The sequence below is a fragment of the Canis lupus genome, chromosome 32, assembly GCF_011100685.1.
Source record: "Canis lupus familiaris isolate Mischka breed German Shepherd chromosome 32, alternate assembly UU_Cfam_GSD_1.0, whole genome shotgun sequence".
Taxonomy (NCBI): Eukaryota; Metazoa; Chordata; class Mammalia; order Carnivora; family Canidae; genus Canis; species Canis lupus.
The window spans coordinates 29,160,410-29,178,803 of NC_049253.1; the positions used below are offsets into that span (position 1 = coordinate 29,160,410).

The following is an 18,394-nucleotide window of genomic DNA, read 5'->3' on the forward strand; positions in this document are numbered from 1 at the left end:
GGTGCCCCTCCTTCAGGTGGGTTTTAGAAGAGGGGTTACTGGGTCAAAGTGTATGCAAATTTTAAATATTTGTACATACTACCAAAGTACCCCAGAAGTGTTCTGCCAATCTGCACTCATGGCCACCAGTGTAGGAAGAGCACCTCCACTTCCCCACCAATCTGCCTTCTGCAGATTTTATGCCTTTTGCCTACGTGAAGGATTGTCTTTGTTTTCTGATGACTTAGTAGCTAGACTAAAGTGTTTTCCTAAGTTTTTTGATAGTTTGACTTCTTTTGTGAATTGCCTGTTACATGGCTTCTGCTCACCTTTTCTACTGAGCCATCAAGTTTCAAAGTTGGTACCTATGAGTTCATTGTACATTCAAATACCCTTTCATATGCCATTGATGTTGCATATATATATTGTCCCCAGGTTGCTATTTGCCTTTAAACTTATTTTTACTTATTTTTACATTAAAATTTCTCAGTTTTTTTTCCTTCCTGGCCTTTCGTTTCTCCCAGGTGTTTATAAAGGTCTTTTTCACTCCAAGCATATGAGGATATCCATCTATATTTTTCTAATACTTTTATGGTTGCATTTTCACATCTAGACCTTTGCTCCACCCAAATTTACTTTAAGAAATAAGATCAGGGTGTTGCTTGTTTTTCCCAAATAGTTAATAAGTTATTTTGCATTATTTATTAAATAACACATTATTTCCTTCACTGCTTTGAAATGTCATCTTTACAATAAATCTGGATAGATACGTGGGTCTACTTTTGGATGATCTCTTGCCCTGATAGGATTCAGTCTTTAGTTTTATTCTACGTACTCAAATTTTCTCCCTATTTTCCCCAATTCATCTGCCTTTGGTGAAAATATATTCGAAATTAATGAAGGATATCCAATGTGACACTCTGGGAAAATAGAAGGTTCTATTTAATACACCTTAATCTAGATATGTCTGCCCATAGGTAGATAGAGTAGAAGGTCGACATCAGCTGGAAATTTGGTGACTGTGCAAAGATCTCAAGCTCCCCGAAGAATCTATCAAATTGTCGAAGAGCCTATTTTTTTAAATTTATCTACTTATTTTGGAGAGACAGAGTGCACAGGGAGAAGGAGGCAGAGGGAGAAGGAGAGAGAACCCCAAGCAGACTCTAGGCTGAGTGCAGAGCCTAGCATGGGGCTTGATCCCACAACCCTGAGAGCACAACCCGAGCCAAAACCAAGAGTTGGATGCCCAACTAACTGTACCACCCAGGCACACCATGAGCCTATTTTAAGATACGATTTTGTTAGAAAACAAAAGTGAACATATTTACTTCAGAAGGTTAGTGTTTTGATTAATCTGTATTAGTCGAGAAAACCCTAATTGGGCCCTAAAGAGAGAACACAAAGGATGAATTAATTTGGGGGCCTGAGGAGTAGAAAGATGAAAAAAACCTCAATAACCTGTTAAATACTCTATGATCTCACTTATGTGTGGAATCTAAAAAATCTGGATTCATAGAAACACAGAGTAGAATGGTAGTTACCAGAGGCAGCAGGTGGGAGAATTGAGGAGATAATTGTTTCAGGGCAAAACCTGCAAGTGGTAACTCCTGGAGATCTAATATGCAACAGAGTGATTGTAGACAGCAATACTGTATTATAAACATCAAAGTTGGTAAGAGGCTAGATCTTAATTGTTCCCATCACACACACACACACACACACACACACAATCATGTGATACGATAGAGATGTTAGCCAATTCCACCATGGTAATCATATTGCAATATATAAATGTATCAAATCAACACACCATATATATTAAGCTTACATGTGATATGTGATGAGTCAGTTATATCTCAATAAAAATAATTTTTTTTAAAAAGTCCATTACAATTAAAAGGAAGTGTCAAAGTAAGAGGTGAGTTCCATCTCAAGGATAAGATTTGCCAACTTCCTCCATTATTTTCTTTTTTTGTTTTAAAATTTTTATTTATTTATTCATGAGAGACACACAGAGAGAGGCAGAGACATAGGCAGAGGGAGAAGCAGGCTCCCTGCGGGGAGCCTGATGCAGGACTCAATCCCAAGGCCCTGGGATCACACCCTGAGCCAGAGGCAGATGCTCAAGCACTGAACCACCCAGATGCCCCTCCTCCATTATTTTCAAGAGGAAAACCTTCATTGGACCCTGATATAATATATTTGAATCAATTTTTTCGCCCAGACTGTCTTTAAGCAGTTAAAAACAGACACCGTATTTTTTTTTTAATTATAATTGAATTTTTTAACATTGCCCCCAGGACAAAGCTGCACAAACTAACCTTCCTTGTGGGCAAGAGTGCCCTCTTCTGACAAAGCTCTACTAGTGACAATTAAAAAATAATTGGAAAGCTCATTGTGTGTATATGTGTATGTGCATATGTCTTTGTTCACTTTTCTAGCCATTTTGTTATGGTTTTTTGAAATGGAATTGCTGGATCAAAGAGTAGGAACTTATTTACTTTTGAAAGATTTATTAGACTCCCTCCAGAAGGATTGTCCTAATTTATCCCGCCACCAGCGAGATATTTGCCAGCTTTGAATATTACCCCATGTTTAATCTTTATCAAATGATGAGGGAAAAAAGTACTTCTGTGTTATATTAATACATTTTTGATTATTAGAAAGGCTGATGATCATCTTTTTTATTATTAGAAAGGCTGATGATCATCATATTTAACAAGTCCTGTTATTTTTTTTTACTCCACTGTTTATAGAAACCAAGCTGTATCATGGAAGTGCTTGTGAAATCAGCTTGAGGAAGTTCCCCTGTGTTCCCAGTGTGTTGAGTGCTTTTTTCCCCCCATGAAAGCATGTTGAATTGTGTCAGATACTTTCTCTGTGCCTATTGAGATGATCATATGGGGCTTTTCATATGATATACTATAATGATTGATTTTTATATGATAAACCACCTCACATTCTTGGAGGGTTCTTTTTATTTATCTTATTTTAGAGAAAAAGAGAGCATAGAGCAAGAGGAGGGGCAGAGAGAGAAGGAGAGAATCTCAAGCAGACTCCATACCAAGCTCAGTCTTACAACCCTGAGATCATGACCTGAGCCAAAACTAAGAGTTGGATGCTTTATGAACTGAGCCACCCAGGTGCCCCCTACCTCCACCTTGCATTCTTGCAATAAATCTCACTTGGCCATAGTATATAATCCTTTTACTATGATGCTGCATTTGCTTTGATGCTGGATTTTGTTGAGGATATTTGTATCTATGTTCATAAGAGATATTTTTATTTAGTTTTCTAAGATATCCTAAGATATCTTAGTCTTAGGCTTTATTTGCAGGGTAATTCTGGCCTTGTAGACTGAGCTAGGACAAGTTCCGGGTTTTGTTTTTTTTTTTTTTTTTTTTTTTAACTTTAAGAAGGACTGGTGTTAATTCCTTAAACATTGGATAGAATTTTTCATGAAGCCATCTGGTCCTGGACTTTTCTTTGCTGGGGGTTTTTTGGTTACTGATTCAATCTCTGATTAAAGATCTACTCAGATTTCATATTTTTTTCTTGAATCAGTTTTAGTGCTTTGTGTGTTTCTAGGAATTTCTTCTAGGTCATCTAATGGTTGGCATATGATTGTTGATAGTATTCTCTTATAACTCTTTATATGTCTGTAAGATTAGCAGTAATGTCCTCATTTTCATAATAGTTTTCTTCTTTTTCTCTTGGTCAGTCTAGCTAAAAGTTTGTCAATTTTGTTGATCTTTCAAAAAGCCAACTTTAGGTTTCATTGATTTTTTTTATTATAATTTATTCTCCATGTCATTTATTTCTGCTCTAATCATTATTTCATTTTGCTTGCTTTACATTTAGTTCTTTTTTTAGTTTATTAAAGTGAAAAGTTAGGTTATGGATTTGAGATCTCAGGGTTTTTCTAAAATGTAGACATTTATAACTATAAATTTCCCTCTGAGCACTGCTTCTGCTGCATCCCATAAATCTTTGTATGTTGTGTTTTTCATTCATCTCAAAGTACTTTCTAATTTCCTGTTGATTTCTTCCTTGTACCATTGGCTAATTTCCACATATTTGTGAATTTTCCAGTTTTCCTTCTGCTCTTAATTTCTGATTTTATTCTATTGTTGGAGAACATATTTTGTATGATTTTAGTCTTTTTTTTTAATTTAACGAGACTTGTTTTGTGGTCTCACATATAGTCTGTCCTGGATAATGCTCTTTGTGCTCTTGAGAGGAATATGAATTCTGCTGTTGTTGGGTGGAGTGTTCTATAGATGCTGTTAGATTTAATTGGTTATACTGCCATTCAAGTCATTGGTGAAAGTAAGATTAATGTCTCCAATTCTTATTTTTAAACTGTGTCTTCCTTCAATTCTGTCAATTTTTGCTTCATGTATTTTGGAGCTCTATTGTTAGGCATATGAACAATGTTTAATTAAATATTCTTCCCTCAATAAGTTCTCTCTCGCTTTCCAATTAGTGATAAAAACAATGTAGCATAACCTGAATTTATTAGCTTGTCATTGGCTATCCTGATTAAATTTTTTTGACAGCCAAGAATTATTTTTGTTCAATATCCTTTTAAAAACATCACTCCTACATGAAATATACATAATTTTTTTCAAAAATAAATAAATAAATAAATTTTTTCTTTTTAAAAGCTTAATTTGTGTGTGTGCTACAGAAAGATAATAGTTTTTGTTGGCTAGTACCATAAAAAAAGAAAAATATATAAGAAGGTGACAGGGATCCCTGGGTGGTGCAGCGCGGTTTAGCGCCTGCCTTTGGCCCAGGGCGCGATCCTGGAGACCCTGGGATCGAATCCCACGTCAGGCTCCCAGTGCATGGAGCCTGCTTCTCCTTCTGCCTGTGTCTCTGCCTCTCTCTCTCTCTTTGTGTGACTATCATAAATAAATTTAAAAAATTTAAAAAAAAAGAAGTTGACAAGTAACATTTGTATAGTATGACTGCATCAAGTACTTCCATGCACATTACCAGTGGAGCGCTGAGCTTATACTCATTCAGCAATAATAGCTTGAAACCAGCCATGGTGAGAGTATTTACACCATAGAAATTAAATGCTACAAAACAGAGAATTCTGTGCCCTAGAGAGCCAGTTGTGAAACATTTACTAGCATACCACTGCATTAACCCCATTTTTCAGATTAAATACAAAAACAAAATCCTTTTTTAAAAAACTTTAAATAGTAGAAATATCTTCCCCAAAGTTACTTAACCACTCAAGTGGTAGTTAGATAATCAAACATGGTTCTGCCTGAAAATACTCTTTGTCCCTAAGTATTACTATGCCCCCACATAAATTCTCCCCCACACCAATAGATAGGCCTGAAGTATTTTGGGACAGTTTCTACAGAATCTGTCATGAACATTTATTTAATAGGATTTGCAACTCTTATTAACATTAGACTGTCAGGGGGAAAAATTTTTCCATGTACTGATATTTTAATGATTAAGATTTTATTCTTCCAAGATATTATTTTCTGGAAGCCTGTTCTTTTTGGCCTTTTAAAAATTGTATTCTTGGCCAGCCATTAAATTTAATGAAAATTTCTCTGGCAGAGGCTGAGATTTTGGGTAAAGAGAGGAAGTACACTAAGAAAAGTTTAGTCAATGCAATATTATTTGATTGGTAGGTTCACAAGGCCACAGTGGGAATGTGGAAGTATGCTGTACTGTTTACATAGGTGGTTGTGAGTTTTCATGCAACTTGGGAGTAGTGAAGTCTGATAGCAATATGCTAGAAAGTGAATTTCCTTCTGAACACTTCAAGACACAAGCATCTTTCAGTTTCTAGATTCATCCTCCTTGGTTCTCTGCTTATGCCCTAGGCGAAGGAGGGCTTAGTCTTCTTCAGGTTTCCATTGCCTTTCAATTTTACCTCCTCTGGGCCAAAAGCACTCACCTTTATTATTACATTTCCTTTTCTGTTGCATCTCCAGGTTTTCCTATGTAGTCTTCAGGGTTCCGGGTGAACACAGTATTCTAGTAAATGACTGACCTAGGCTGAGAATGAAAGATCATATCATATATATTTTAATTTTCTCTGATACTTTAGAAATTGTTTGCTAAACAGTCTGAGTAAATAATAAAACTTGTATAATGGTATTTGGCTTTTTCCCCAAGACTTTTAAAGATTTTATTTATTTATTTATTTGTTTGGGGGGGGGAATGCGTGGGAAGGGTGGGGAGGGGCAGAGGGAGAAGGGGAAGCAGACTCCCTGCTGAGTATGGAGCCCCATGTGGGGCTAGATCCCAGGACCCTGGTATTATGACCTGAGCTGAGGGCAGACACTTAACCAACTGAGCCACCCAGGTGCCCCAAAACTTCTAAAGATATAAAAGTGAATTTATCAGTCCTAATTTAGTTCAATTATTTTTGAATCCTGGCTACTTCTATAATTCTCATTTGCAAGACAAAATAGGTACTATTTTTTCCATCACAGATTGTTGGAAAACTTCAGTGAGATGACCTATGTAGAGTGTTTAGCACAGTGCACAGTACATGATAAGCACTAAATAAGTGGTTGTTAATATTCATGCTAAAACAGTAGCTATTTTTGAGCACTTATAATGGGCCAGATGCTACAAGTTTGTTATGTTATGATTCCTATGGTAATTTAACTTATTTGTTTAGCACCTAATTAAAGCAGAAGCTTCAGTGAAATGTTTTGTTGCTGAAGACTGCTTCTGATTTCAGTTTGGGGCCCATCCTGGAACCTGAGGAAGTGGTAGACAAGCTGCTGAATGGGATCCTGACTGAGCAGAAAATGATTTTTATTCCATCTTCTATATGCTTTTTAACAGTGGTGGAAAAGTAAGTGACAGTTACATTTATCAGCATTATAAATAAAGATTTATGTATTAATGCTTTTACTCAGATCTAAAACCAGACATTTGATAAAGCACAATTAAATGGAATTAAGAGACAAAAAGGATAGGCTTCAATAATCCATCAATTTTTAAAACCACATTTGTTAATCCTTGAAGCAGGGTTTGTATAGAAATTGGGCAAACGAGCTGAGTAATTTCCACAAGTGTTTAAATTTTTTTTTTTTAGAAAAAGAAATGTGTATATATCTGGAAGTCTTGTCTCATAGAAGATGACTATAAAGAAGGGTAGTTTTTAAGCATTATTACATAGTGAAGTCATAGAACCATAAGGTTGGAGGAGACCATAAGGTTTTAGATATTCATCTAAAAATACAACAGATAATCACTGAGCTCGTATTTTGTGTAAAAGCATACTGAAGCATAAGAATGCTTAAATAAGCTTTTAGAATTCAATAATTTTAGAGATCCTTGAGCCTTACTACTTCCATGGATCAGCAACATCAGCATCACCTGGGACTTTGTTAGAAATACAGATTCTCTTGATGTCCTGAACCAGACTTTGCATTCTTATAGGACCCAAGGGTGATTTGAATGCATATTCAAATTTAAGAAGCATTTCTTTAGAGCACTAGGTCTCAGCTTTGGTCACATTGGAATTCACTTAGCAGTTTTCAAAATACTAAGGCCTGGAACCTACTCCCCAAGATTGATGTGATTGGTCTGGAGTGTGGGCTGATCTGAGAGATACAACTTTCCCAGTGATTCTGATGTACAGCCAAGATTGGAAACCACTTGGTTTAACTACCTTCCACCTAACACATTGCCTCATTACTCACATGGGAACACTGTGTGACAGTGAGGCTAGTCCAAGTAATGAAGGGAATGTGAAGAGGTAGCTTAGGTTAAAAGAGGGAAGGAAGCAAGCAAGCAAGGAAGCAAGGAAGCAAGGAAGCCAGTCAGCCAGCTTCTTGTTCTCTGTTCCTACAGTCAGGCCTCCAACATGGTGAGGCATCAGGATCGCTTGGGAAGATAATTTTTAAAAATTAATTATTGGATCTCACCTCTAGAGGTTTTTTTGTTTTTAAGATTTTATTTATTTATTCATGAGAGACACAGAGAGAGTGGAAGAGACAGGCAAAATGAGAAGCAGGCTCCCTCAGGGGAGCGCGATGCCAAACTTGATCCCAAGACCCTGGGGTCATGCCCTGAGCCGAAGGCAGACACTCAACCACTGAGCCACCCAGGTCCCTCTAGAGGTTTTAATACAGGATATTTTGGTTGGGACCCAGACAACTGTATTTTGACAGGCAACTGCCTCAGGCAGTTGGTTCAAGATTATACTTTGAGAATTACTGGCCTACAGACTGAAAAAATTTCAAGAAATCAAAAGCATACCTGACACATATCAGGCTTTTTAGCCCCTTCTGCAAGGAACTTTGATTGAACACACCTTAGAAGTTTAGGTAATAAACCTAAACCTTGAGAAAACTCAAGAATCTCCTGGCTGAATGACCAAGTTAAAACCTATGAAGTGTTTACCATTATTCTTGTTACATTTCATAAGTAAGCACTCAGTGATTACAGTCCTTTAGAATGTAAGCCTATGAGGGAAGGAGGTTTGTCTCTTTTCATGACTGTCTGTAACCCCTGTACTTTGAAGAGTTGATGGACACATGGCGGCACCAAAATGTTTGTTGATTTAATAAATTGATTCTAGGGATGTCTGGGTAGCTCAGCAGTTGAATGACTGCCTTGGGCTCAGGGCATGATCCTCGGGTCCTGAGATCGAGTCCAGCAACAGGCTCCTCGTGGGGAGCCTGCTTCTCCCTCAGCCTGTGTCTCTGCCTCAGTCTCTGTCTCTCATGAATAAATAAATAAATAAAATCTAAAAAAAAGGTGGTTCTTTAAAAATAATAATAATAATAAATTAATTCCATTTTCTAGACCTTTAGCATAGAGACTCAAAGTTTGTGCTTTGGAGTTAGATGGAGCTGTGTTTGTGACTTGCTCACCACATGAACACAGGATGACCTGTTTGACTTCTTTGAAACTTAGTGTCTTCATCTGTTACATGGAGACAGTAAGACATTATAGGACTGTGAGAAATGAATAAAATGATGCACTTAAAGTATTCAGGATACTATACTCAATAAATGTTATATACAACTATTATTATTATTATAATTAACACTTTTATTAGCATTGCCCTGATTTTTATCAGACTGTGAATGTTTGTTGCTCAATTGGCAAGCTTTATTTTAATGCCATATGGTCAGATATCCCTATATGCTGTTGACCCTGAACAACATGGCTTTGAACTACAGGGACCCACTTCTATGTAGATTTTTTTGGATACAGTACAGTACTATAGGTGTATTTTCTCTTCCTTATGATTATCATGATAACATTTTCTTATCTCTAGTTTACTTTGTAAGAATATAGTATATAATACATATAACAAAATATGTGTCGACTGTTTAGGTTATCAGTAAGGCTTCTGATCAACAGTAGGCTTTTAGTAGTTAAGTTTTTGGAGAGTCAAAAGATATATGTGTGTTGTGCAAGGGTCAACTATAGTTATACTGACTTACATATTCTGTTTAAAGTCTCTCAGACTCATTGGAAAGTGACGAATTCCATAATATTCTTAAGCACAGGCATATATCATTCTGTCGCCCTTCATTTCATTGTACTCTCAAGATACTGTGTTTTTTACAAATTGGAGTTTTGTGGTAACCCTGTATCAAGCAACTCTATCAGCGTCATTTTTCCAACACCATTTTTGGACTTTATGGCTCTGTCACATTTTGATAATTCTTGCTCTATTTCACAGTTTTTCATGGTTTTATTTGTTATGGTGATCTGTAATTGGTGATTACAACTTTCTGAAAGCTCAGATAATGGATAGGATGTTTTATCAATAAAGTAGTTTTTAATTAAGGTCTATAAATATTTTTAGCCATAATGCTATTGCACACTTAATAGACTACAGTATAGTGTAAACATAATTTTTATATGCACTGGGAAGCCAACAAATTTATTTGACTCACTTTATTGTAATAATTGCTTTATTGCAGTAGTTTGGAACCAAACCTGCAGTATCTCTGAGCTATGCCTATATAGGGTAGGGACAAAAAAATTAGGCCTACTACATGTCCGTCATGTACAAAATAAAATGTATATGAGCTGCTGAAGCAAGCACATGTACAAAATAAAATGTTTAAAGCATTTTATGTTAACACATTGATTCTTCACAAGAACACTGTGGAGTAGGTATTAATTTTTCCATTTTCACATGAGGAGTTTGAACTCAAATAACTTGTTCAGCATTATGCTCAAAACAAAGTTCTTTATCTGCATTTTCATTTAGCTATTCTGTTTCTTCAGTCTCTCAGTGGAACATTTTAATAATATTTTGGATTGTAAAATATAAAATTAGTTCCTATTCTCACTCCCTTTCCAATGTTATGTTTCTTGTTTTCAAAGCCTTTAGCATCTCAGCTCTTTAGTTCTAGACACCTCCTCTCTTAGCTCTCCTGAGAAACACAGGAGTGTATCTATTTCGTAAGCTAAATGTTTCAAGTCACTCTTACCCTAAAGGAGGTTAAGCCTCCTTCCTTTTCCTTTTGAAAACAAAATGGATTTCATTGGAAAGAACTTAGAGTAGTGACTCAGAGTTAAATTTCCTAATCTTAAGACAAATCTTGTTTAAGATGATACATGATAAAGGATATGCCCAAAACACAAGTTATAGATATGTATTATCTCTATTGATTGAGAAATGACTGATGACAAGAAGTTGCTGATAATATGATAATATCTTCCTTCTAATTTTTACATTAGCTGTCACAGCAGCACTTACATCCATTAGAAAAGAGTGCAGAGAAGAGACAAATCATGTCTTCAGTTTTTAGACAAGGCTTATTGCACATATTCATCTGAGGCTCTCCATAGACCATAGAATGGAAAGCTCCATCCCACAGGCATTCCCATAGCCTGCTGTGGATGAGAAAACAGCAATATCATGGGGAGACTTTACAAATACTCATTATTAAATGGGGACTAGGGCAATGAAGCTGAAGTCTGTTTTTTTAAGAAATATCCAAAAAACTTCATTATTCTCAAATGAAAGAAAGATAGGAAGAAAGAAAGCCCAACAAAATAGTTTCCATCTATAATGTGCCTCTTCTATCTTTCTCGCATTGTATCACCAAGCTACGTGATTGTCTTCCAGGACTTGGTTTATATATGACATAGAGCTGCCTGATACATAGAATATAAATTAAAAAGTCCTTTTTCTCATGCAAAAAAAAAATGATGACACATGATAAGTGTATTTTAAAATAAGATATTTTACAAATGCACTTAATATTTATTTCCTAATTATTTTCATGTATCTTTTTTTAGGATCCTTCCTGAGCGTTTCCTGGCACTTTTAAAACGAAAGATCGATATTAGGTTTGATGCAGTTATTGGGTATAAAACTAAAGGAGAATAAGTCCTACATGGACCACATTCTATATTTAGTTAATGTAAATACACATCTTCAAAAATACCTGCTTTCCAAAACATCATTATATTTAAGTGACATAACTTAAATTCTTCTTCACACACTAGCTATAAATAAATAGAACTGATTTACCAGGTTTAAGTCAATTTGATCTAATGTTAATCAGAACTTTAATATTTAGACTTCTGCTTTTCCTAATTATCTTTCTTTCTTCAATATCTTTTTTGGAGGCCCTGACAGTCCTCATTTATTATCACTTGTCCTTTAGCTGAAAGCTAATTTTATATAATACAAAGAGGGGAATACCTTAGGAAAGACCTTATAAATTACATAATTTATAAAATTACAAATAATTTTATAATTTCTAAGATTTTGTGACTTGTGCAATCTCTGGAAAATTTGTACTATAAATGTGTAAGATATATTTTTATTTCTAATTGCACTTAAATTTTATATAATTCCCGTTTCCTTTTCTATTCTCTATAAAAACAAAATCTTCAGGCTCTCTAAATATAATGAAGGACTGTATCTAGTGGCATTTCACAATGAGTTTCTTATGATATAAGAAATGTCACTCAAACATTTCATCACACAAGTTCCCACTGTTTCCTGAAAGATGCCTCACATTCCAAAGCCAAACATTTCAGCTCAAGGAAACTTGAGATCGACATGTGTTGCAGGTACAAAAGCATCATTGGGATTTGAGGCAGAGAATTAGGAGACTGTACCCATAATGGCAACAATAAACAGATCAAACTTAAATTTTGTCTCCATCTTTTCATCTTGAACAGAACTTGGCTCAACTTGGCTCAAATTAAGGGAAAATGGATTATGTAATCAAAGATCTTTTTTTTAATATCCAGAAATTTCTCGGATGTGAGTAATGCTCAGCGAGATAAGAAGATCAGACCTATGAATTGAAAAAAATAAGCAGGCTTGCTGGATTTCTATTGAAGAAAAATATTTCTAACACTGTATTAGACACATATATACTAAGTAAAGAACTTTGGTCCTTGTATCAGAGATTCATACTCAGAAAATATATAAATCAGAATCACTATTGTGAAATATAGTAAATGAGTCACACTAGGTACACAAACTTCATGGTAAAAGATCTTAATTCTGTTTCTAAACAAACATATTTAACATTTAATGTTTATTTATTTACCTCCAGCAATTCTGGGTAGCAGGCTAGGTTGAAGGCATTGTTGAAATTCCCGTAGGGAGCAGGAACCCAGAAGGACCTTAGGGCTGGAGCCCCCAGCTCTGCTGAAAAGTTAATGAACACTGTAGAGGTTCTGGGCTTTTGTTCTCTGCTCTTTAATAAGAAATAAATAAAAGTTGGTTCTGATTCACTAACATCAGGCAATTACTGCTCTGACTCTAGGTCTGAAAACTTTTAACTGTTACTTGAATGAATGAATTGTCTCAACCCACTTCTCCACAATTTAATGGGAAAATTCATCTTAGCCATCAATAGGGCTACTTCTGAGAGTCACACCAAAACCAAAGAGGCTTACATTGTTCTCAAGTAAACAGGAAAGACTTCTCTAGTTGTCAACCTTCATGGTACTCTGTGGTCCTAAACTAGGACCTTGATGACAGATGTCTCTCTCTTTTGTGGGGTAAGCAAAGAACGAGCCCTCCCTGGAGACACCATAAAGTCTTTCTGAGCATTTGCTGTCATCCTGGGGGCCCTGCCATGGGATGGGGAGGTCCCTGAGTCCTACTCATTCCTCCCCTATTCCCTTTGAGAATATTCCCAGGCTTGCCTTCAGAAACACTTTTCATTCTCACTGTTCTTTTTAATGGAAATAAGGATTAGAAAGAGTGAGGAATCAGGCCAAGGAAAAGGGTTAAAATTGACCTTAGTGTGTCGTCAACACCAACTTGGCTAGTGCGTAAATAACTAATAAGGATTTTGCTGTGGGGAAGGGGAGCAATTATTCAGAGCTTCTTCTCCCAGGCTGGGTGATAGAGTTACTACCTTGAAGAATTCTGCGTGGTGGACATCACTATTCCCATTTTATTTATTTATTTATTTTTAATTTATTTTTTATTGGTGTTCAATTTACTAACATACAGAATAACCCCCAGTGCCCGTCACCCATTCACTCCCACCCCCCGCCCTCCTCCCCTTCCAACACCCCTAGTTCGTTTCCCAGAGTTAGCAGTCTTTACGTTCTGTCTCCCTTTCTGATATTTCCCACACATTTCTTCCCCCTTCCCTTCTATTCCCTTTCACTATTATTTATATTCCCCAAATGAATGAGAACATATAATGTTTGTCCTTCTCCGACTGGCTTACTTCACTCAGCATAATACCCTCCAGTTCCATCCACGTTGAAGCAAATGGTGGGTATTTGTCATTTCTAATAGCTGAGTAATATTCCATTGTATACATAAACCACATCTTCTTTATCCATTCATCTTTCGTTGGACAAGATTCCATCAAAATCCTAGAGAAGAACACAGGCAACACCCTTTTTGAACTCGGCCATAGTAACTTCTTGCAAGATACATCCACGAAGGCAAAAGAAACTATTCCCATTTTATAGATGAGGTAGCCCAAAGAGATTCAACAAAATCTGAAATGACACAACTATTCAGAGGTCAAGATGAGGGTTGGAACACACATTTGCTGACCTCACTTGATCCCACAGCCTCACTGGAGCTCTTGGAGAGTTGAACCATCACCTAAACACCTCTACTTCCTTTTACCCAAGCTTTCCTTAGTATTCAAACAATAATCCATAATTAGCCAGTGAAAGACTGTTTGAAGCTTTTCCATCAAGGAATTAGGTTAAGGTGGAATAAGATGCTACATGCAGATGCCCAAGTAGTCTACCTGAAAGAAGTCTAGCCTGGACTGACCCAATATCACAACGGTCTAAAGTTTCCTGAAATTAAAATGCTGAGCCTGAAAATACTGGGATAGTCTTAATTTCCACTAGACATCACATCCTTCCCCAAAACACATAGGAATTCCCACTTGACCTTAGAGCCAATCTGACTCCTAACCGTTTTTTTTTTTTCTTTTCTTCTCTTTTTTTTTTTTTTATAAATTGGTCTAGGGATGACTAGACAATCTTGAGATGAGAGAGATGTGCCTTTTACTTTCACAGTCTTCCCTCATATGGCAAAATTACAATTACAATTACAAGTACAAGTGGCCTCGTATGGCAAAAAGAGCACTGGGCAATCTAATTCAAGCTAGTTGTGCTGGAACCTCCATTTCCTCATCCGTAAAAGGGCTGAACTAGACTGTGTAATCTCCTACATTATCTCCAGTTGCAGTTACATAAATGTCATAATCAATACATGCAAAACCTAGCATCTTCTCTACGCCATCTGGGTTCCCTAACAGAGAATGGCACTTCTAACAAGTGTCCAAGTTAAAAACTTACAATTACACCTACCTCCTTCCTTCTACTCACCCTCATCCCTCAGCTCACCAAAATCCTCTAATCCCTGGCACATATGTTCAATATTAGTCACCATTCCCACATTTATATTTCCAGCCTGAATCTCTCCTCTGAATGGCGTACATATATGCAACCACCTTCTTGGTGTATCTCTGCTGGCATAACCAGCAGGCATCTCAACCTAATATTTATGAAACTGAGCTTTTGATGTTGTCCTGAACCTGTTCAAAACCCTGTTATTCCAGTTGCTAAGGCCAAAAAACTTAGTGTCATCCTTGATTCCTCCCACATTCATTAAAAAGGCAATTCTGTTTGCTCTACCTTGAAAATACATCCAGAATTCTATCACCTCTTATCACCCCCACTGCCACTACCCCGATGCAAGCCACCATCACCTGTTGTTCCCCTCAGCACAGCAGCCAGAGTGAATCCTTTTTTAAAAATTGTCTTTTAAGTAGGCTCTATGCCCAGCATGGAGCCCAATGTGGGCTTGAACTCATGACCCTGAGATTAAGACCTGAGCTGAGATCAGGAGTCAGATACTTAACCGACTGAGCCACTGAGGTGCTCCAGAATAAGTCTTTAAAATATGAGATGATGTCATGCTTCAGTACAAAATCCCCCAATAGCGCCTCACCTAAAACTTAAAGCTAAAGTCCTTACCATGACCTGGAAGGCCATAATGTAATCCAGTCTTCTTACCTTATTACCGATTATTACCTTATTACTTATATTAGAGTGAAATAGAATCAGTAGGAGATTTTCTATACATACATACATACGAGGGTAGATCAATTTCAAGGAATTGAGGAGTTGGCTCATGTTATTGTGGGAGGCTAACAACTCTGAAATCTGTAGGGGAGGCTGACAGGCTGGGACCCCTGGGGCAGAATCCATGATACAGTCTTGAGGCAGCATCGCTGCTGACTCTGGGTGTCTTAGGCAGTTCAGGCTGTCACAGCACAATATCAAAGATCAAGTGGATCTTAAGCAACCAAAATTTATTTTTCCCAGTTTGAGAGGCTGGGAATTCCAAAATCAAGCCACCCAGGACGTAGTAGCGTCTGGCGAAAGCCTGTCTCCCAGTTCACCAACAAACAGCCGGTCTTCTTGCTGTGTCTGCACATGGCAGGAGGGGGAAGGGAGCTCTCTGGGGTCTCCGTTACAAGAACACTAATCCCATTCATGAGGGCTCCATCCTCATGAACTAATCATCTCCCAAAGCCCCCACCTCCGCATACCGTTGCTTTGAGGGTTAGGTTTCAACATACGAACTTTGTGGGCGGGGACACAAATATTCAGTCTATAGTACAGAGAAGCTCAGTTTTGTTTTCAAGGCCTTTCAACTGATTGGATAAGGCCCATCCACATCATTAAGAATAGTTTTGTCTTATTTGGGACGCCTGGGTGGCTTAGTGGTTGAGCATCTGCCTTCGGCTCAGAGTGATTGCGGGGTCCCGGGATCAAGTCCCGCATCAGGATCCCTGTGAGAAGCCTGCTCCTCCCTCTGTCTGTGTCTCTGCCTCTCTCCATGTGTGTCTCTCATGAATAAATAAATAAAATCTTTAAAAATTTTTTGTCTTAAAGACTATTATCAATGTTAACCACAAAATATCTTCACAGCAACATTTAGATTAGTTTCACTGAATAGTTGAAAACTATAGCCTAGCCATTTTGACCTATAAAACTGTTATACTACCCTCATTCTCTTTCAGTTCACTCCAGGCACATCAGTCCTCTTGATGATCCTCAACCCACTAGACATGTTCCTATCTCAAACCTTTGTACATTACTGTTTCCTCTCCAAAATGCTCTTCTGCAGACAGCCACATGGCTAGCTCTATCTCCCCTTTAAGTCTTTTTCCCTAGGTCTTTTCAGAACTTCTTACTCCATATCTAAAATTGCAACCCTGCCTACATAGCCATGCCCTATAAGATTCCATTTCTCCTTCTGTCCTCTATTTTTCACCTTGATACTTACTACTGTGGAGCATAGTACATATTTTACTTATTTATCTTTAGTGTCTACATTGCCCATATAGCATAAGCTTCTGTTAGGAAGCTTTGTTTTTTTTTTTTGTTTTTTTGTTTTTTTTTAAGATTTACTTATTTATTTATTTATGATAGACAGAGAGAGAGAGAGAGAGAGAGAGACAGGGACACAGGCAGAGGGAGAAGCAGGCTCCATGCTGGGAGCCCAACGTGGGACTTGATCCCGGGACTCCAGGACCGTGCCCTAGGCCAAAGGCAGGCGCCAAACCGCTGAGCCACCCAGGGTTCCCAGGAAGCTTTGTTTTTATGTATTTTGTTCAATGCTGTATCCCCAATGCCTGGAACAGTCCCTAAGACGTAAAAAGGGTTTGATATATATTTATTAAAAGAATGCCCATTGATTCTATTATTCCCTCTCTCAAATATCTCTTTGCCACTGTGTTCATTCAGGCCACCACCACCCCTGGCCTGGGTTACTGAACAGCCATCCAAGAATCCTTCTTGCCCTTCTTCCCATGCATTCTCTATCCTAAAGCATTTCTAAATCTTTTTTTTTTTTTTAGCATTTCTAAATCTGATAACAATCCCCTCCTCAAAATCTTTTACTTGATGCTGAGACTCTCTCTGAGTGACTGAGCTTCTTATATGTTCTCTAACTTCTCTCTGACCCACACTCTCTTATCCAAGAGGGACCTTCCTAGCCTTTGAATGTGCTATGATCTCTCACCTCTCAGTGCCTCTACACATGGTTTTCTATATCTGGAACATCCTTATCCCCTTCACCATGTGGCTAACCCCTGCTTGTCTCACCTCCCACCCTCCCCCCATCTTCAGGTCTACTGATGCTCACATAGCTCCTTATATTTGGGACCATCATAGCACTTTGCACCGGTAGAGAGTAAAGGGTCAAGAGATTTCTATGCTCCCAAGGAAATGAGTAGCCAGAAAACAGAGGTAATCACTCTATAATACTTTGACAGTAAGATATGAAAGACAGGATTGCAAATGGGGGGTGGGATGGAAAAAGATTTTGCAGAATATTTTTACAATGGTAGAGAACAGAAAGTAGATGAAAGCAAAAGAGACCTGGTCCCATGGGCAGGAAAATGTTGGAATTAATAGGGAAAGAATAATTGGAGGAACAAGGAAAGAAATATTGAGAAGTACACTACAGAGATCAAGACCTTCTCTTTGCTACTATAAGAAGTAGGATTGAGGGATCCCTGGGTGGTGCAACGGTTTGGTGCCTGCCTTTGGCCCAGGGCGCAATCCTGGAGACCCAGGATCGAATCCCACATCGGGCTCCCGGTGCATGGAGCCTGCTTCTCCCTCTGCCTGTGTCTCTGCCTCTCTCTCTCTCTCTCTGTGACTATCATAAATAAATAAAAATTAAAAAAAAAAAGAAGTAGGATTGATATGTAGAGATGAAGCAAGGGATTTCATAAACCAAAAGTATTCTGAGGCCTCTATAAGGTGTGAACTTCTTGGGGTTTGTTTGCATAGAAACTAGGTTTTGGAGCCTGAAGAAATTTATAAGACATTTAAGACTACATAATACTGCTTTATGAGTTTGGCAGTAAACAGAACCTTTGATGATGTACTAATGGACCCTCCAGAAAGGAGGAGGAAA

The 18,394-nt window shown here is 37.6% G+C and overlaps 1 protein-coding gene across 1 annotated transcript in view; it reads left to right on the plus strand.

Annotated features, from left to right (window-relative positions):
- HSD17B11 (hydroxysteroid 17-beta dehydrogenase 11) overlaps positions 1–12,109 on the plus strand; it is a 33,045-nt gene extending 20,936 nt beyond the window's left edge. The window contains exons 6-7 of the mRNA XM_038582188.1: positions 6,704–6,820; positions 11,245–12,109. Coding sequence (XP_038438116.1) covers positions 6,704–6,820; positions 11,245–11,335 — 208 coding nt within the window. The 3' untranslated portion in view covers positions 11,336–12,109. The remainder of the gene's footprint in view (positions 1–6,703; positions 6,821–11,244) is intronic.
- The last annotated feature ends 6,285 nt before the right edge of the window (positions 12,110–18,394 follow it).